This window comes from Thalassophryne amazonica, chromosome 7, assembly GCF_902500255.1.
Source record: "Thalassophryne amazonica chromosome 7, fThaAma1.1, whole genome shotgun sequence".
In the NCBI taxonomy this organism is placed as follows: Eukaryota; Metazoa; Chordata; class Actinopteri; order Batrachoidiformes; family Batrachoididae; genus Thalassophryne; species Thalassophryne amazonica.
In genome coordinates, this window is record NC_047109.1 from 25621499 (window position 1) to 25635853 (window position 14355).

The following is a 14355-nucleotide window of genomic DNA, read 5'->3' on the forward strand; positions in this document are numbered from 1 at the left end:
AACATGTATCAGAAGTTACAGATAATCGATGACCGATAAATTCCAGTATTGTCTCCGGTACACTTGCAACTACTAACAAGCTGATTTTAGGTTTAACACCACGATCGCTTCTGAAAGCATCAAAGGCGACAACAGACCCAAACAATGAGTCAGCACTTCTGTCTTTGAGTGTCCTGCCCCCTGCTGGAAGCTCCAGTTTACTACATAGCTTCCAGCACAAATGCAGCTGAGAGAAACTACAAAGCTCAACTTTATTCAATCACAATGCTCCCGTCAGGCGGAGGACTTGGAAAATAAAGCAATGCTGAGTTAGGGTTTGGTGCGAATAAAATGAATATTGATAGAATAACTCCATTAATGTCAATTCTGTCATTTGTGCAAAGTTAAGATATAACATATACCTTTTAATGTTGAATAATGCACTAATTCTGAAGTTTTGTAACAAACACAGACAGATGGCATTCTCGTTAAAATCTGCCTCCGCTAAAACACTGATTGGTTATGTAAACCAACACGTTAATGTGATGTCGTGTTGGTGTTTACAGATAAATGTGCTTTTGTAAAATATTCCAAACAAAAGTCGTAATTAGATAACCGTCTGATATAACCGGTGTCAAAATAAATAGAACACTGTCATGATCTACTGGCGCCAGTGTGAGTTTTGGCCCTTTTTCAGCTGATTTTTCATTGGTGCAAGAATTTTTTGGATCGCACCGAGTTTCAGGTTAATCACGTATTCTGCATCGTTTAGTATACATGGAGTAACAAGCTGCGTTTAACATCTCACGACCACCTCTCGCACTGTGCCTGTGCAAACACCGCAGACCTGTCTTGTAATGTTTTTGTTTTGTTTTGTGTTAAACTTTGATGTCTCCCATCGAGAGTTTTTGTAAATTAAGTTTGAAAAAAAAGCTTCTGTTTACGTTTTGCTTCTGGAAACACGAGTCCGACGTGGTTTTTGAACGTACAATGTGTGTGTGAACATAAATCGGGCGCTCTGAACTTTTACACCATGCGGTTCTGTGGTACAGTTTGAGCTTGGAACCGAGTACAGTGATTGAAAATATCAGTCCAGCTTCAGTTTGAATACTGCCATAAACACGACTGGCCAGTAGATGGCAGTAGAGACTTGCCAAAACAAAATTCCAGATAATCTGTGTCTGCTGCTACTCTGCTACGTTTAAGATGCGTGGAATTTAATAAACACAAACACAATAACGTCTATAAACCCAGATAATATATTCACGAGAGTTTTAGGCACTAGAGTTATCTAGTGCCTGCCTATCTAGTGCTGTTATCCGTGGAGCCTGATCAGAGTGTCTCAAATGCATTTTTCATGTCGTGGACGTACAGAGATTATCCAAAACCCATAATGCACCTGGACACAGCATGTCAACACTAAAACCTTAAAAATTAGCGCATTACTTTAAAACTAAAACATATATCAGATATTTTCACTTTATAAAACTTCAGACATGATGTTAATTTAAATAACTTGTCTGAAATTAGTTAAAATTTGAACCATAAGTTAAAAATGTATGACTCTGGATGACTTGGGTAATATTGCCGTCGTATCAGTATGGGGTTAAAAGAAATGGGTTTTTTGTGACCAGTTCTCCTTTGCTTGCGAAGAATGGAGCAATTTCTTCTCGAAGCAGCTCTCCTTTGTTTGCAGAGGGTAGAACTGCATCTGCTACAAAACATTAACAGGTAGGTGTTCAACTGATTTTAAATTTTAGAAGAGTTTGTAGCTGTCCAGCTTTGGTCACCAAAAATTTATCGAAAGATAATGAGTCCTGTAATGGTTTTCAAAGTTATCTGAATAATATCCGATAATGAAAATATTATCTTCGATAATTATCAGATTATTGGAACTGTGCCCACCACTGGCTGCCAGCAGAAGGAGCCTATATCAAATCATTCCAGATAGAATAACTACATTAATGTAAACTCTTCAAATGTGAATATATAACACATATCTGTTAATTTTAAAATAATGCACTAATTCTGAAGATTTGAACATTAACACACAGATGCCCAAAGGGAATATGGGTGAACTTAACCTCCGGTCAAACTGATTGGTTGACTAATTAATTCTATGTAAAATCCAACACAAGTGAATTAATGTAATGTGTGTGTTGGTATTTACAAACAAATGTGCTTTTATTTAAAATATGTATTTTTTTTCATTTCTGTAAAAAAAAAAAAAAAAAAAGGCATTTGCAAAGCCGAAAAGTCTATTAAATTGGAATGGAGGATTTTCAAGATCCCGCTAGACAGCGCCTAAGTGCATGCGTGATGACATCACAACTCTGTCCTGTTAGGGAGACGTGGTTTCTTTCAATAACAAAAACGGTCAAAAACCTGTTAAGCCTGGTTCACAAGGCAAGATAATTAGGCCGATTTGTTTTTGTGCAAATATTTGCTCATTTTGAAATGGATGCTTGCAACACGTTTCAAAAAAGTTGGGACAGTGGTATGTTTACCACTGTGTTACATCACCTTTCCTTCTAACAACACTCAATAAGCATTTGGGAACTGAGGACATTAATTGTTGAAGATTTGTTGGTGGAATTCTTTCCCATTCTTGCTTGATGTACGACTTCAGTTCTTCAAAAGTCCGGGGTCTCCATTGTCGTATTTTGCGCTTCATAATGCTCCACACATTTTCAGTGGGTGACAGGTCTGGACTGCAGGCAGGCCAGTCTAGTACCCAGACTCTTTTACTATGAAGCCACGTTGATGTAACACGTGCAGAATGTGGCTTGGCATTGTCTTTCTGAAATAAGCAGGGATGTCCCTGAAAAAGACATTGCTTGGATGGCAGCATGTGTTGCTTCAAAACCTGGATGTACCTTTCAGCATTGATGGTGCCATCACAGATGTGTAAGTTGCTCTAACTTATCCCATCCCATCACAGATGCTGACTTTTGAACTTTGTGCTGGTAACAATCTGGATGGTCTTTTTCCTCTTTTGTCCGGAGGACACGACGTCCATGATTTCCAAAAACAGTCTGGAATGTGGACTCATCAGACCACAGCACACTTCCACTTTGCGTATGTCCATTTCAAATGAGCTCGGGCCCAGAGAAGGCGGTGACATTTCTGGATGTTGTTGATGTATGGCTTTCACTTTGCATGGTAGAGTTTTAACTTGCACTTGTAGATGTAGCGACAAACTGTGTTAACTGACAATGGTTTTCTGAAGTGTTCCTGAGCCCACGCTTTAAGATGCTTTACACAATGATGTCGGTTTTTAATGCAGTGCCGCCTGAGGGATCGAAGGTCACGAGCATTCAATGTTGGTTTTCGGCCTTGCCGCTTACGTGTAGAAAGTTCTCCAGATTCTCTGAATCTTCTGATTATATTATGGACTGTAGATGATGGAATACCTCAATTCCTTGCAACTGAACATTAAGAAACATTATTCTTAAAACTGTTGGACTATTTTTTCACGCAGTTGTTCACAAAGTGATGATCCTCGCCCCATCTTTGCTTGTGAACTGCTGAGCCTTTTGGGGATGCTCCTTTTATACCCAATCATGACACTCACCTGTTTCCAATTAACCTGTTCACCTGTGGAATGTTCCAAACAGGTGTTCTTTGAGCATTCATCAACGTTCCCAGTCTTTTGTTGCCCTTGTCCCAGCTTTTTCAAAATGTGTTGCAGGCATCCATTTCAAAATGAGCAAATATTTGCACAAAAACAAAAAAGTCTTTCAGTTTGAACATTAAATATCTTGTCTTTGTGGTGTATTCAATTGATTATAGGTTGAAGAGGATTTGCAAATCATTGTATTCTGTTTTTATTTACATTTCACACAATGTCCTTGGAATTTGGGTCATATATATATATATATTATTAGTATGTAAAGGTTTGGGCACCTCTGATGATTTCCATGATTTTCCTTTAGAAATCATTGGTTGTTTGAATCAGCAATTTCGGTTAAATATATCACATAGCATACAAACAGTGATATTTGAGAAGTGAAATGAAGTTTATAGGATTTACAGAAAGTGTGCAATAATTCTTTAAACAAAATGAGGCAGGTGCATAAATTTTGGCACCCCAACAGAAAAAATTACAACAATATTTAGTAGATCCGCCTTTTGCAGAAATAACAGCCTCTAAACGCTTCCTGTAGCTTCCACTGAGAGTCTCAGTTCTGGTTGAAGGTATTTTGGACCATTCTTCTTTACAAAACATCTCACGTTTGTTGGTTTCCTTGCATGGACAGTTCACTTAAAATCACACCAGATTTTCAATAATATTCAGGTCTGGTGACTGAGATGGCCATTCCAGATCATTGTACTTGTTCCTCTGCATGAATGCCTTAGTAGATTTTGAGCAGTGTTTAGAGTCATCTTGTTGAAAGATCCAGCCCCGGAGCTACTTCAACTTTGTCACTGATTTGTGAACATTGTTCTCAAGAATCTGCTGATATTGACTGGAATCCATGTGACCCTCAACTTTAAAAAGATTCCCAGTACATGCACTGGCCACACAGCATGATGGAACCACCTCCACATATTATATGTAGGGAGCAAACATTTTCTTGGAATGGTGTGTTCTTTTTCAACCATGCATACCACCCCTTGTTATGTCCAAATAACTCAATTTTAGTTTCATCAGTCCACAGCACCTTATTCCAAAATGAAGCTGGCTTGTCCAAATGTGCTTTAGCATACCTCAAGTGACTCTGTTTGTGGCCAATTTTGTGTTCCAATAACTAGTGCTAAATGTATTCAAATCAATAAAATGACCAGGGTGCCCAAATTTGTGCACCTGCCTAATTTTGTTTAAGTAATTATTGCACACTTTCTGTAAATACTAGGAACTTCATTTCACTTCTCAAATATCAGTATATCTGCTATATGATATATTTAACTGAAATTTCTGATCCAGACAACCAATGATTTATAAAGAGAAAACATGAAAATGATCAGGGGTGCCCAAACTTTTCCATACAACTGTATCTGAAGCTTTTGCAGAACAATCATTTCCACATAAATTCAGCATTATTTCATCATAAAAGACGGAGGAAGCAATCAGAGCGCCACAGCTACACGAGCTGCTAGCTGATGTGTTCACTGTGCGTCAGTCATTTCAAGATGTCACAGAGTATTGCCTCATTTTTTGCTTAAAACGGCCTCGTTTCTGCTTAAAACTGACTTTAAAATGATTCAAGAGGTCTTACCTTGTTATCTGATGGTTAATAATCCCATTAAACCATTTGACTACATTTATATAGCACTTTTCCATCTAAGTCTTTACAATGATGCCTCACATTCCACACACACATACACACACGGATGTCAGGGTGCCACCATGCAAGATGCACCACTGACTACACAACTTGGGGATAAAGAAGATGAGTGTATCGTGATTCATGACTACACCTACACAGCGATAAATATGAACATCCCAGCCTTAACAAAAAGACTAAGAGACAAGTGAGGGAAGCCATCAAGACATCCAGACAACGCTGTAGGACTTACAGACTTCTGTGGATGTGGTTGCACAGTTGAACTTCTGTCTGCTGTGTCACCACCAGTCATACATCTTCATGGTGAAGTGATCTAGAGCAGGTTTTTCTTAAAAAGAATATTAAAAATTTCAGTTGCTGTTTGCCAGAAGTGGAGGTGGGTAATTCCAGCTTCAAGACCATGTCATGCTTCTAACTGTGTGTGCACCTAAAACATGTGATTTAATTGATTAGCTTATCTACCTGAATGAAGAGAGGCACAAACTGGAATCAGCTGGTTTAGTGATGGAACAAATATGTGGAGGGACTTTTACTCACTGAAGCCGGGTTATGCTCCTCTGGCCACAAGGTACAAGGGAAACCTAAGCCTGCTCTCCTGTTTTACAGTGTAACTCTACCCCACTCCAACAATCTATCTATCTATCTATCTATCTATCTATCTATCTATCTATCTATCTATCTATCTATCTATCTATCTATCCATCCATCCATCCATCCATCCATCCATCCATCCATCCATCCATCCATCCATCCATCCATCCATCCATCCATCCATCCATCCATCCATCCATCCATCCATCCATCCATCCATCCATCCATCCATCCATCCATCCATCCATCCATCCATCCATCCATCCATCCATCCATCCATCCATCCATCCATCCATCCATCCATCTATCTATCTATCTATCTATCTATCTATCTATCTATCTATCTATCTATCTATCTATCTATCTATCTATCCATCCATCCATCCATCCATCCATCCATCCATCCATCCATCCATCCATCCATCCATCCATCCATCCATCCATCCATCCATCCATCCATCCATCCATCCATCCATCCATCCATCCATCCATCCATCCATCCATCCATCCATCCATCCATCCATCCATCCATCCATCCATCCATCCATCCATCCATCCATCCATCCATCCATCCATCCATCCATCCATCCATCCATCCATCCATCCATCCATCCATCCATCCATCCATCCATCCATCCATCCATCCATCCATCCATCCATCCATCCATCCATCCATCCATCCATCCATCCATCCATCCATCCATCCATCCATCCATCCATCCATCCATCCATCCATCCATCCATCCATCCATCCATCCATCCATCCATCCATCCATCCATCCATCCATCCATCCATCCATCCATCCATCCATCCATCCATCCATCCATCCATCCATCCATCCATCCATCCATCCATCCATCCATCCATCCATCCATCCATCCATCCATCCATCCATCCATCCATCCATCCATCCATCCATCCATCCATCCATCCATCCATCCATCCATCCATCCATCCATCCATCCATCCATCCATCCATCCATCCATCCATCCATCCATCCATCCATCCATCCATCCATCCATCCATCCATCCATCCATCCATCCATCCATCCATCCATCCATCCATCCATCCATCCATCCATCCATCCATCCATCCATCCATCCATCCATCCATCCATCCATCCATCCATCCATCCATCCATCCATCCATCCATCCATCCATCCATCCATCCATCCATCCATCCATCCATCCATCCATCCATCCATCCCTGGTTGCCACAGTGATTCCAGTGGAGAGCCACATTGGGATTTGTCACAGGTTTTACACCGGATGCTTTTCCTGACCCAACTCCAGTCCTAAATAGTTCTAATCAGGACTTTTTCTGCTTCATCTGTGAGATTTTACAGGATCAGGTGTTAAAAATGTTATAAACAAGGAGGAAAAATGACAGTAAAATTTAATCAGTGTTAATACATGTCCTCACTTTAATGACATCCTGGAGAAAATAAAATAAAAAAGATAGTTGGAATTGTAATCATTGCACAATAATAAATTTATTAGTATTTTTATTCTTCTTGTTTTATTATTATTATTACTAATATAAAAGCACTGTTTTCACATTATTTTGTGTTTCTGCGGGTGTGAAAGTGTTGACATATCTGATGAATGAAAAATAAACTCCCGTGAATCAATATCACAAAATACCGTTTAAAAAAAAATCAAGACAAATTTAGTTTGAAATATTTCCAAAAAGTAACAGTAAAAATACATCATTACAATAATCCTTTAGATTTGAATGTCACATTTAAACGAATAAAAGTGTTAAAGGTATAAATTGTCGGATTGTTTGACATTAAAATCCTGTTTAAATTGGCCTCCTCACAGATGTGTCCTATTTAATCGATAATATAATTATCGATCATGTGCTGATCGATCCGGTCGTTTGGATGCTCGTTCACGCGCACAGCAGACTCCGAGAATTTACAAAAATTAATGAATTTATAAAATTACTGTGTTGGATTAAATGTGGCGGAAATAAAGAGAAAAGTGATTTAAAACTGAGTGAGTGAGTGAGTGAGTGAGTGAGAGTTATTTAAAGTGGGATATTTTAGACGGAGTTTAGTCTTCGCCACCGGATTGATGTGGGCCGGAGGTGAAAACCTCATTAGCCAATCCCTGTTCGTGTTTGCTCGCATCAGGATAAGGGTGAGCCAATAGAGAGTGAGCAGGCTCTACTGCCGTCCAATCGGCGCAGAGATGGCGCACTGGGCGGGGTTTGAACCTGGATGCGCTGCTGTCCCATAAAGTCTCAAAGGATGGACCGGGACCGAATAGTTCGGAAGGTTTTAGGGCCAGCAGGCTTCAGTGTGCCGGCGCAGAGGGAAGAGGAGCCACACGGAGGGATTTTAAAAATCCACTGGATTCTATTCTGGCTCAGCCACACAGTGACTCCGTGAAGGGGACGAGCCATGGGCTGATTTACGGACGTGTGTCCTCCTGGTGAAGGAGCAGCATGAAGGAGAAATCAAAAAACGCCGCCCGGACCCGGCGAGAGAAGGAGAACAGTGAGTTCTACGAACTGGCCAAACTGCTGCCTCTGCCCTCTGCCATTACGTCACAGCTGGACAAGGCGTCAATCATCCGGCTGACCACCAGCTACCTGAGGATGCGGCTGGTCTTCCCACAAGGTGACACCCTCAGCAACATCCAGCATCCTCACCAACATCTAACATATTCACCCAACATCTAACATCTTCACTCAACATCCTCACCAACATCTAACATATTCCCCCCAACACCCAACATCTTCACCAACACCAAACATCGTCACCAACATCCAACATCTTCACCAACACCCAACATCTTCACCAACACCCAACATCCTCACCAACACCCAACATCTTTACCAACACCCAACATCTTTACCAACACCAAACATCGTCACCAACATCCAACATCTTCACCAACACCCAACATCCTCACCAACACCCAACACCCAACATCTTCACCAACACCCAACATCCTCACCAACACCCAACATCTTTACCAACACCCAACATCCTCACCAACACCCAGCATCCTCACCAACACCCAACATCCTCACCAACACCCAACATCTTCACCAACACCCAACATCTTTACCAACACCCAACATCCTCACCAACACCCAGCATCCTCACCAACACCCAACATCTTCACCAACACCCAGCATCCTCACCAACACCCAACATCTTCACCAACACCCAACATCCTCACCAACACCCAACATCTTCACCAACACCCAGCATCCTCACCAACACCCAACATCCTCACCAACACCCAACATCTTCACCAACACCCAACATCTTCACCAACATCCTCACCAACACCTTTACCAACACCCAACATCCTCACCAACACCCAACATCCTCACCAACACCCATCTTCACCAACACCCAACATCCTCACCAACACCCAACATCCTCACCAACACCCATCTTCACCAACACCCAACATCCTCACCAACACCCAACATCTTCACCAACACCCAACATCTTTACCAGCACCCAACATCCTCACCAACACCCAACATCCTCACCAACATCCAACATCCTCACCAACACCCAACATCTTTACCAACACCCAACATCCTCACCAACACCCATCTTCACCAACACCCAACATCCTCACCAACACCCAACATCTTTACCAACACCCAACATCCTCACCAACACCCATCTTCACCAACACCCAACATCCTCACCAACACCCAACATCTTTACCAACATTAAACATCCTCACCAACACCCATCTTCACCAACACCCAACATCCTCACCAACATCCAACATCTTTACCAACATTAAACATCCTCACCAACATCTTCCACATTCAGTCCAGAACAGACGGAAGGCATTATTATTATTATTATTATAGTTTTAGATTTATTTAGAAAAAGTACTTCATATTTAATCATATCGTTCTATGTCATGAGGCTGCTGGAGATTTTGTTGTTGGAAATTATTATTTTTAAAAGCAAAAATGCACAATATTTTTTAAAGAGTACTTCATATTTAACGTTTTGTGATGCCATAATTATTGTAGGTTTTTAGTACTGGCAGTTAATTAATTAACATTTAAAACTGATAGTATTTATTCTTTAAAGTACTTATTTAATTAACTCTTTCGTTCTGCGCCACACGCCTGCTTATTGTCGGTTTTTTTTTTTATTACTGGCGCATAATATTAAATAGAAAAATGGATAGTATTTTTAGTTTTAAAAGTACTTCGCATTTATCTTTTTCGTTCTGCGCCACACGCCTGCTTATTGTCGGGTTATTATTATTATTATTGGCGCATAATAATAATTAATATAAAATGGATATGATATATTTTTAAAAAAGCACATTACATTTGGATTTTTCGTTCTCCATCGTAAGCCTCCTTATAGTATTTTTAATTCTTGGCGAATAATTTTAAATGTAAAATGGATAATATATATTTATTTTAAAACTACTTTGTATTTAAAATAGTCGTTCTTCGTCGTAAGCTTTGTTACTGTAGTTATTACAGTTATTTGCGGATCATAATTTTAAATGCAAAAATGAACACTGGCGAATAAAATGCTGAAAATAGGCGATTATTTTTAAAAAGAACCTCACATTTAAAAAATTCATTCCGCGTGATAAACTGGTTATTGTAGGTTGGGAATTATTTACAAATAATAACTTTAATTTTAAATAAAGGTATTTATAATAAAAAAAAACTTTTATTCGTGCTCTGTCATAAGCCTGATTATTTCACTTATGCATTTTTAAATGTAATGTTCAATTGTCCATCTATCCATTTTCCAACATGTACAGTTGTAAATAATTCATTTAGTAAATATGTACATATTTTAGATGAACTATTTATTTTAAACTCACAATAAGTTGCTCGTTGTAATTACCCCATGAAAGCCTTTAAGAAACATAATTGCAGGTTAATTATTGATCTTTTTTTTTTTTTTTTTTTTTTTTTTTTTTTTTTTTGGACAATCAGTGCAAAAACAGCATGTGTTTTCCGTCATAGAAAATTGTAGAAAAAATAAAATTAAAAACACAGTTCTTATTATTAATGTGAGTAATCTGCTCCATCTGCATCATCCGATTATCTTCCACATCTGTCTAATTTAAACGTGTCTGAAAATATTTTAAACGAGCAGCTGGAGAACACAACAGTAAATACAGACGACACATAACTCCACCTTAGTTATTTATTTAAATGTTTGCAGCTTCGGGTCTTTTGTGTGTATGTGTGCGTGTGTGGTTTATCTTTATTATTTCTGTGTTCCAACATAGTGGTGAAATAAAAAAATTGAAAAGCATATTCGACCGAAATCAAAGCTCCACGAGCCTGTGGAGCAGCGGAGCATGTCGTGACCCGCGACCTCGGTCCCGGTGTGGTGTTTCTCCGGGTCCCGGGTCCAGTGATGTGGTGTTTCTCCGGGTCCCGGGTACAATGTTGTGGTGTCTCTCCGGGCCAGCAGATTATCCGCACATTGAAGCTCCGCCGTGCGTGACTGCTGCAGAGCTGCGCACATTAGTATGTTGTGCACGTTTCAACATATGGAGGTGAGGGAGGGGCCGTAAAGAAAGTGCAGAAAAACACAAAGGAAGCATGAAAAAAAGATAACTGAGACCTCGGAACCAAGCGACCTCGGTAACAGCGGTACCGATCTCGGAGCCACGACACTGTCAGAACCGCTGCAAAGCACAGCGTGTTTTCTGCAGCGGACTTTAAGAAATTATGTAAAAAACAAACAAAGAAACAAACAAACCAGCAGATTTTTCATATGTTTTGTGTAGTGGTTCCAAGATCGATGGATCCGAACGATTCAATACAGATACGCCAATTGCTTTGTCACGTGATAAATCACCTGGTTTTTTTTGTTTTTTTGGTTCGTTTTAGTGTCAAAAAATAAATGAAAATGTCCCTGTTTGCCGTGTTGGACCCACGACCCATAAACAAAAACAGCAATAATATTTGTTTCATAAAAGGTTTCTGATTCATCATGTACTAAATAGTCCATTTAAAATAATAGTTTAATTCCAACACACACTCGGATGCGCTGGTGCATGTGCACTGATTCAGTGTTATTTATAAGAAAAGTGAATATTTGCCTCTAAAATGAAATGATGAGAATAAGATTTTGACCACAGTCGTTTGCAGGTTCCACTTTCTTTCGTCTGAAGTAAGTGTGATTATCAGTAGGATGTCGTCATAAAGTGTGCAAGGAACAACATGCTGTTGATGACGTCAGATTTAATCAAAGCAGCTGCAGTGAATTGACTCGAATGAATCAACATATTTAATTTTATTATGAGTGGATGAATAAGAAGAGCTGTGTTCTCTATCATTTTTTTATTACAGCCTAAAGCTTTATGGTTTAAACTTGAGTTTGTGTGATTGATAACAGACAGAATTCTGAACTTAATTGATTTACGAGATGATCTGTTTTGAATAAAGTATTTAGACTTTTATTTCTAATGTCCTTTTAGCATTTCCTGGGTTTGGACTTCTGCAGAGGTCCTGACTGTGTTCTTAGTTTATTCTTGAAACTCTATGACCTTTGACCCGGGCTATGTTTTGTCCATTCTGGCTTAAATTACATGACGTCAAAAATAGATTTATTTTTAAAAAGTACTGCAGTGGAAATAGATCAATCTCCTGTTTGCTAATAATACGAATACTAATAATACTGATGATACTAATATTACTACTAATAAATTGTTATAAATGTGTTTTTAATAATAATGACCCAGTGTAAAACCTGCAGCTGACTCAGTCATGTGTTATGTGTTTTAGACTGTTGATCTGGAACACTGCCTGACTTTATGTTTGTTTGTTTTTTTTACTTCACACAGGTTTTACTTAATTTTTTAATTTTTCCTGCAAATTTGCCAGCAAGGAGAATTTGTGTGTGTAAAATTTGTGTTTAATAGTTCTTCGATTAATTTGATATAACATTAAAATGATGGCTGAATAAAGGTGAAATAAATATATTTTACTGCAGATGAGCTGAGCTCTGACCCTCATTTACACACGTTTACAGAACACACAATAAAACACTTTTTATAACTCCTTGTTCTGTCCCCTCCATCATCAATATTGTCCAGACATCCATCCATTTTCTATACCGGCTTAGTCCAATTAGGAGTGGGGGGTGGGGGGCATGGTACACCCTGTCATACACCCTGTCACAGGACCTTTGGATGTGGGAGGAAGCCAGAGAGAACATGCAAACTTCACACAGAAAGGCCACAGGTGGGAAATGAACCCATGACGTTTTTGCTGTGAGGCAACAGCATTAACCACTAAGCCACCATGCTGCCATTATTATTATTATTATTATTATTATTATTATTATTATTTTATTTTATTATATTTTTATGGATTTTTTTTTAGTTAAATTAGTTTAATTATTATGGTTTTGAAGATCAGCTGTGCAGAATTATTTGTATTTTTGCTGATCAGTGCATTGACTGCAAAATATATTTTAAAGCTATTTATATTTTAAATGATTTTTAGTGTTTTTACAACTTACATATAAAAGTAACTTACATATGTAAAATATGTTTCAATATTTTTTTATCAAACAAATTCACCATCACTGAAGTGCATCACGTTACATTATTGTTGCGTGCGTGCAGAGTGCGCACAGTGCGCAGAACAGCGGCTCGTTGTGTGGAAGCACGGAGGATTCTTCTCATCCTGACACAGATGTGGCTGAATTATTGTTTTGTCTTCTTTTAATTTGATGATGTTTGTTGTGTCCACCGCGCTTCAGTTTTGAATGAAAAACACTGAAGTGTGATTTTTACAAAGCTGTCAAAGCTTTATGGAAACATTTTTGCACGGAACCTTTAATCACGGTGCATTTTTTAACAACGCAGCCATTAGTGCACGTACATGACATGTGCACATGTAGAATGTGTGTTTGACCTGCAGGATGAGATCCTAAAATCACATCTGTGCAAAATAATCAACAAATAATAATAATAATAATAATAATAATAATAATAATAATAATAAAATGCTCACATTTATAAAACACTTTTAAAAACACATTAATGTCTTTAGATGGGGTCTGATTTATAAGAAAGTAAGTGTTTGCAGTGTGTGTGTGTATATGCGCGCAGCTTTTTATTACTGAGTGAATATCAATGCCTGTAAATGCCATTATTCTTAATTTAATTTGAAAATAAAGTCACTGACTTGCTAATTTTTTTAAGCGAACTAAAAAGCAACTTCCATTTGAATTTGATTTATGTTGGAACAACACAAGATGTTCAATGAGATTTTGTTTTTCTTGACTTACTGCAAAGCAGGATGGAATGAAAAACAAACAACAAACAAACAAACAAACAAACCAACTTGAGGTTGATTAAATGTTTGTCAGTGTGTGTAAAAAAAACAAAAACAAAAACAAAACTATGCACCCAGACTTTTATTTATTTTTTTACATTTACTGCAATCAGATATTTCATTTGTTGTAATAATGCTGTATGTCTTATTAATCAGAGTCCTGCTGAACAG

At 38.6% G+C, this 14355-nt stretch overlaps 1 protein-coding gene across 1 annotated transcript in view; it reads left to right on the top strand.

Annotated features, from left to right (window-relative positions):
* Positions 1-8250: 8250 nt before the first annotated feature.
* sim1a (SIM bHLH transcription factor 1a) overlaps positions 8251-14355 on the top strand; it is a 48048-nt gene continuing 41943 nt past the window's right edge. Inside the window, exon 1 of the mRNA XM_034173961.1 lies at positions 8251-8488. Within this exon, the coding sequence (XP_034029852.1) occupies positions 8314-8488 (175 nt within the window). The 5' untranslated portion in view covers positions 8251-8313. The remainder of the gene's footprint in view (positions 8489-14355) is intronic.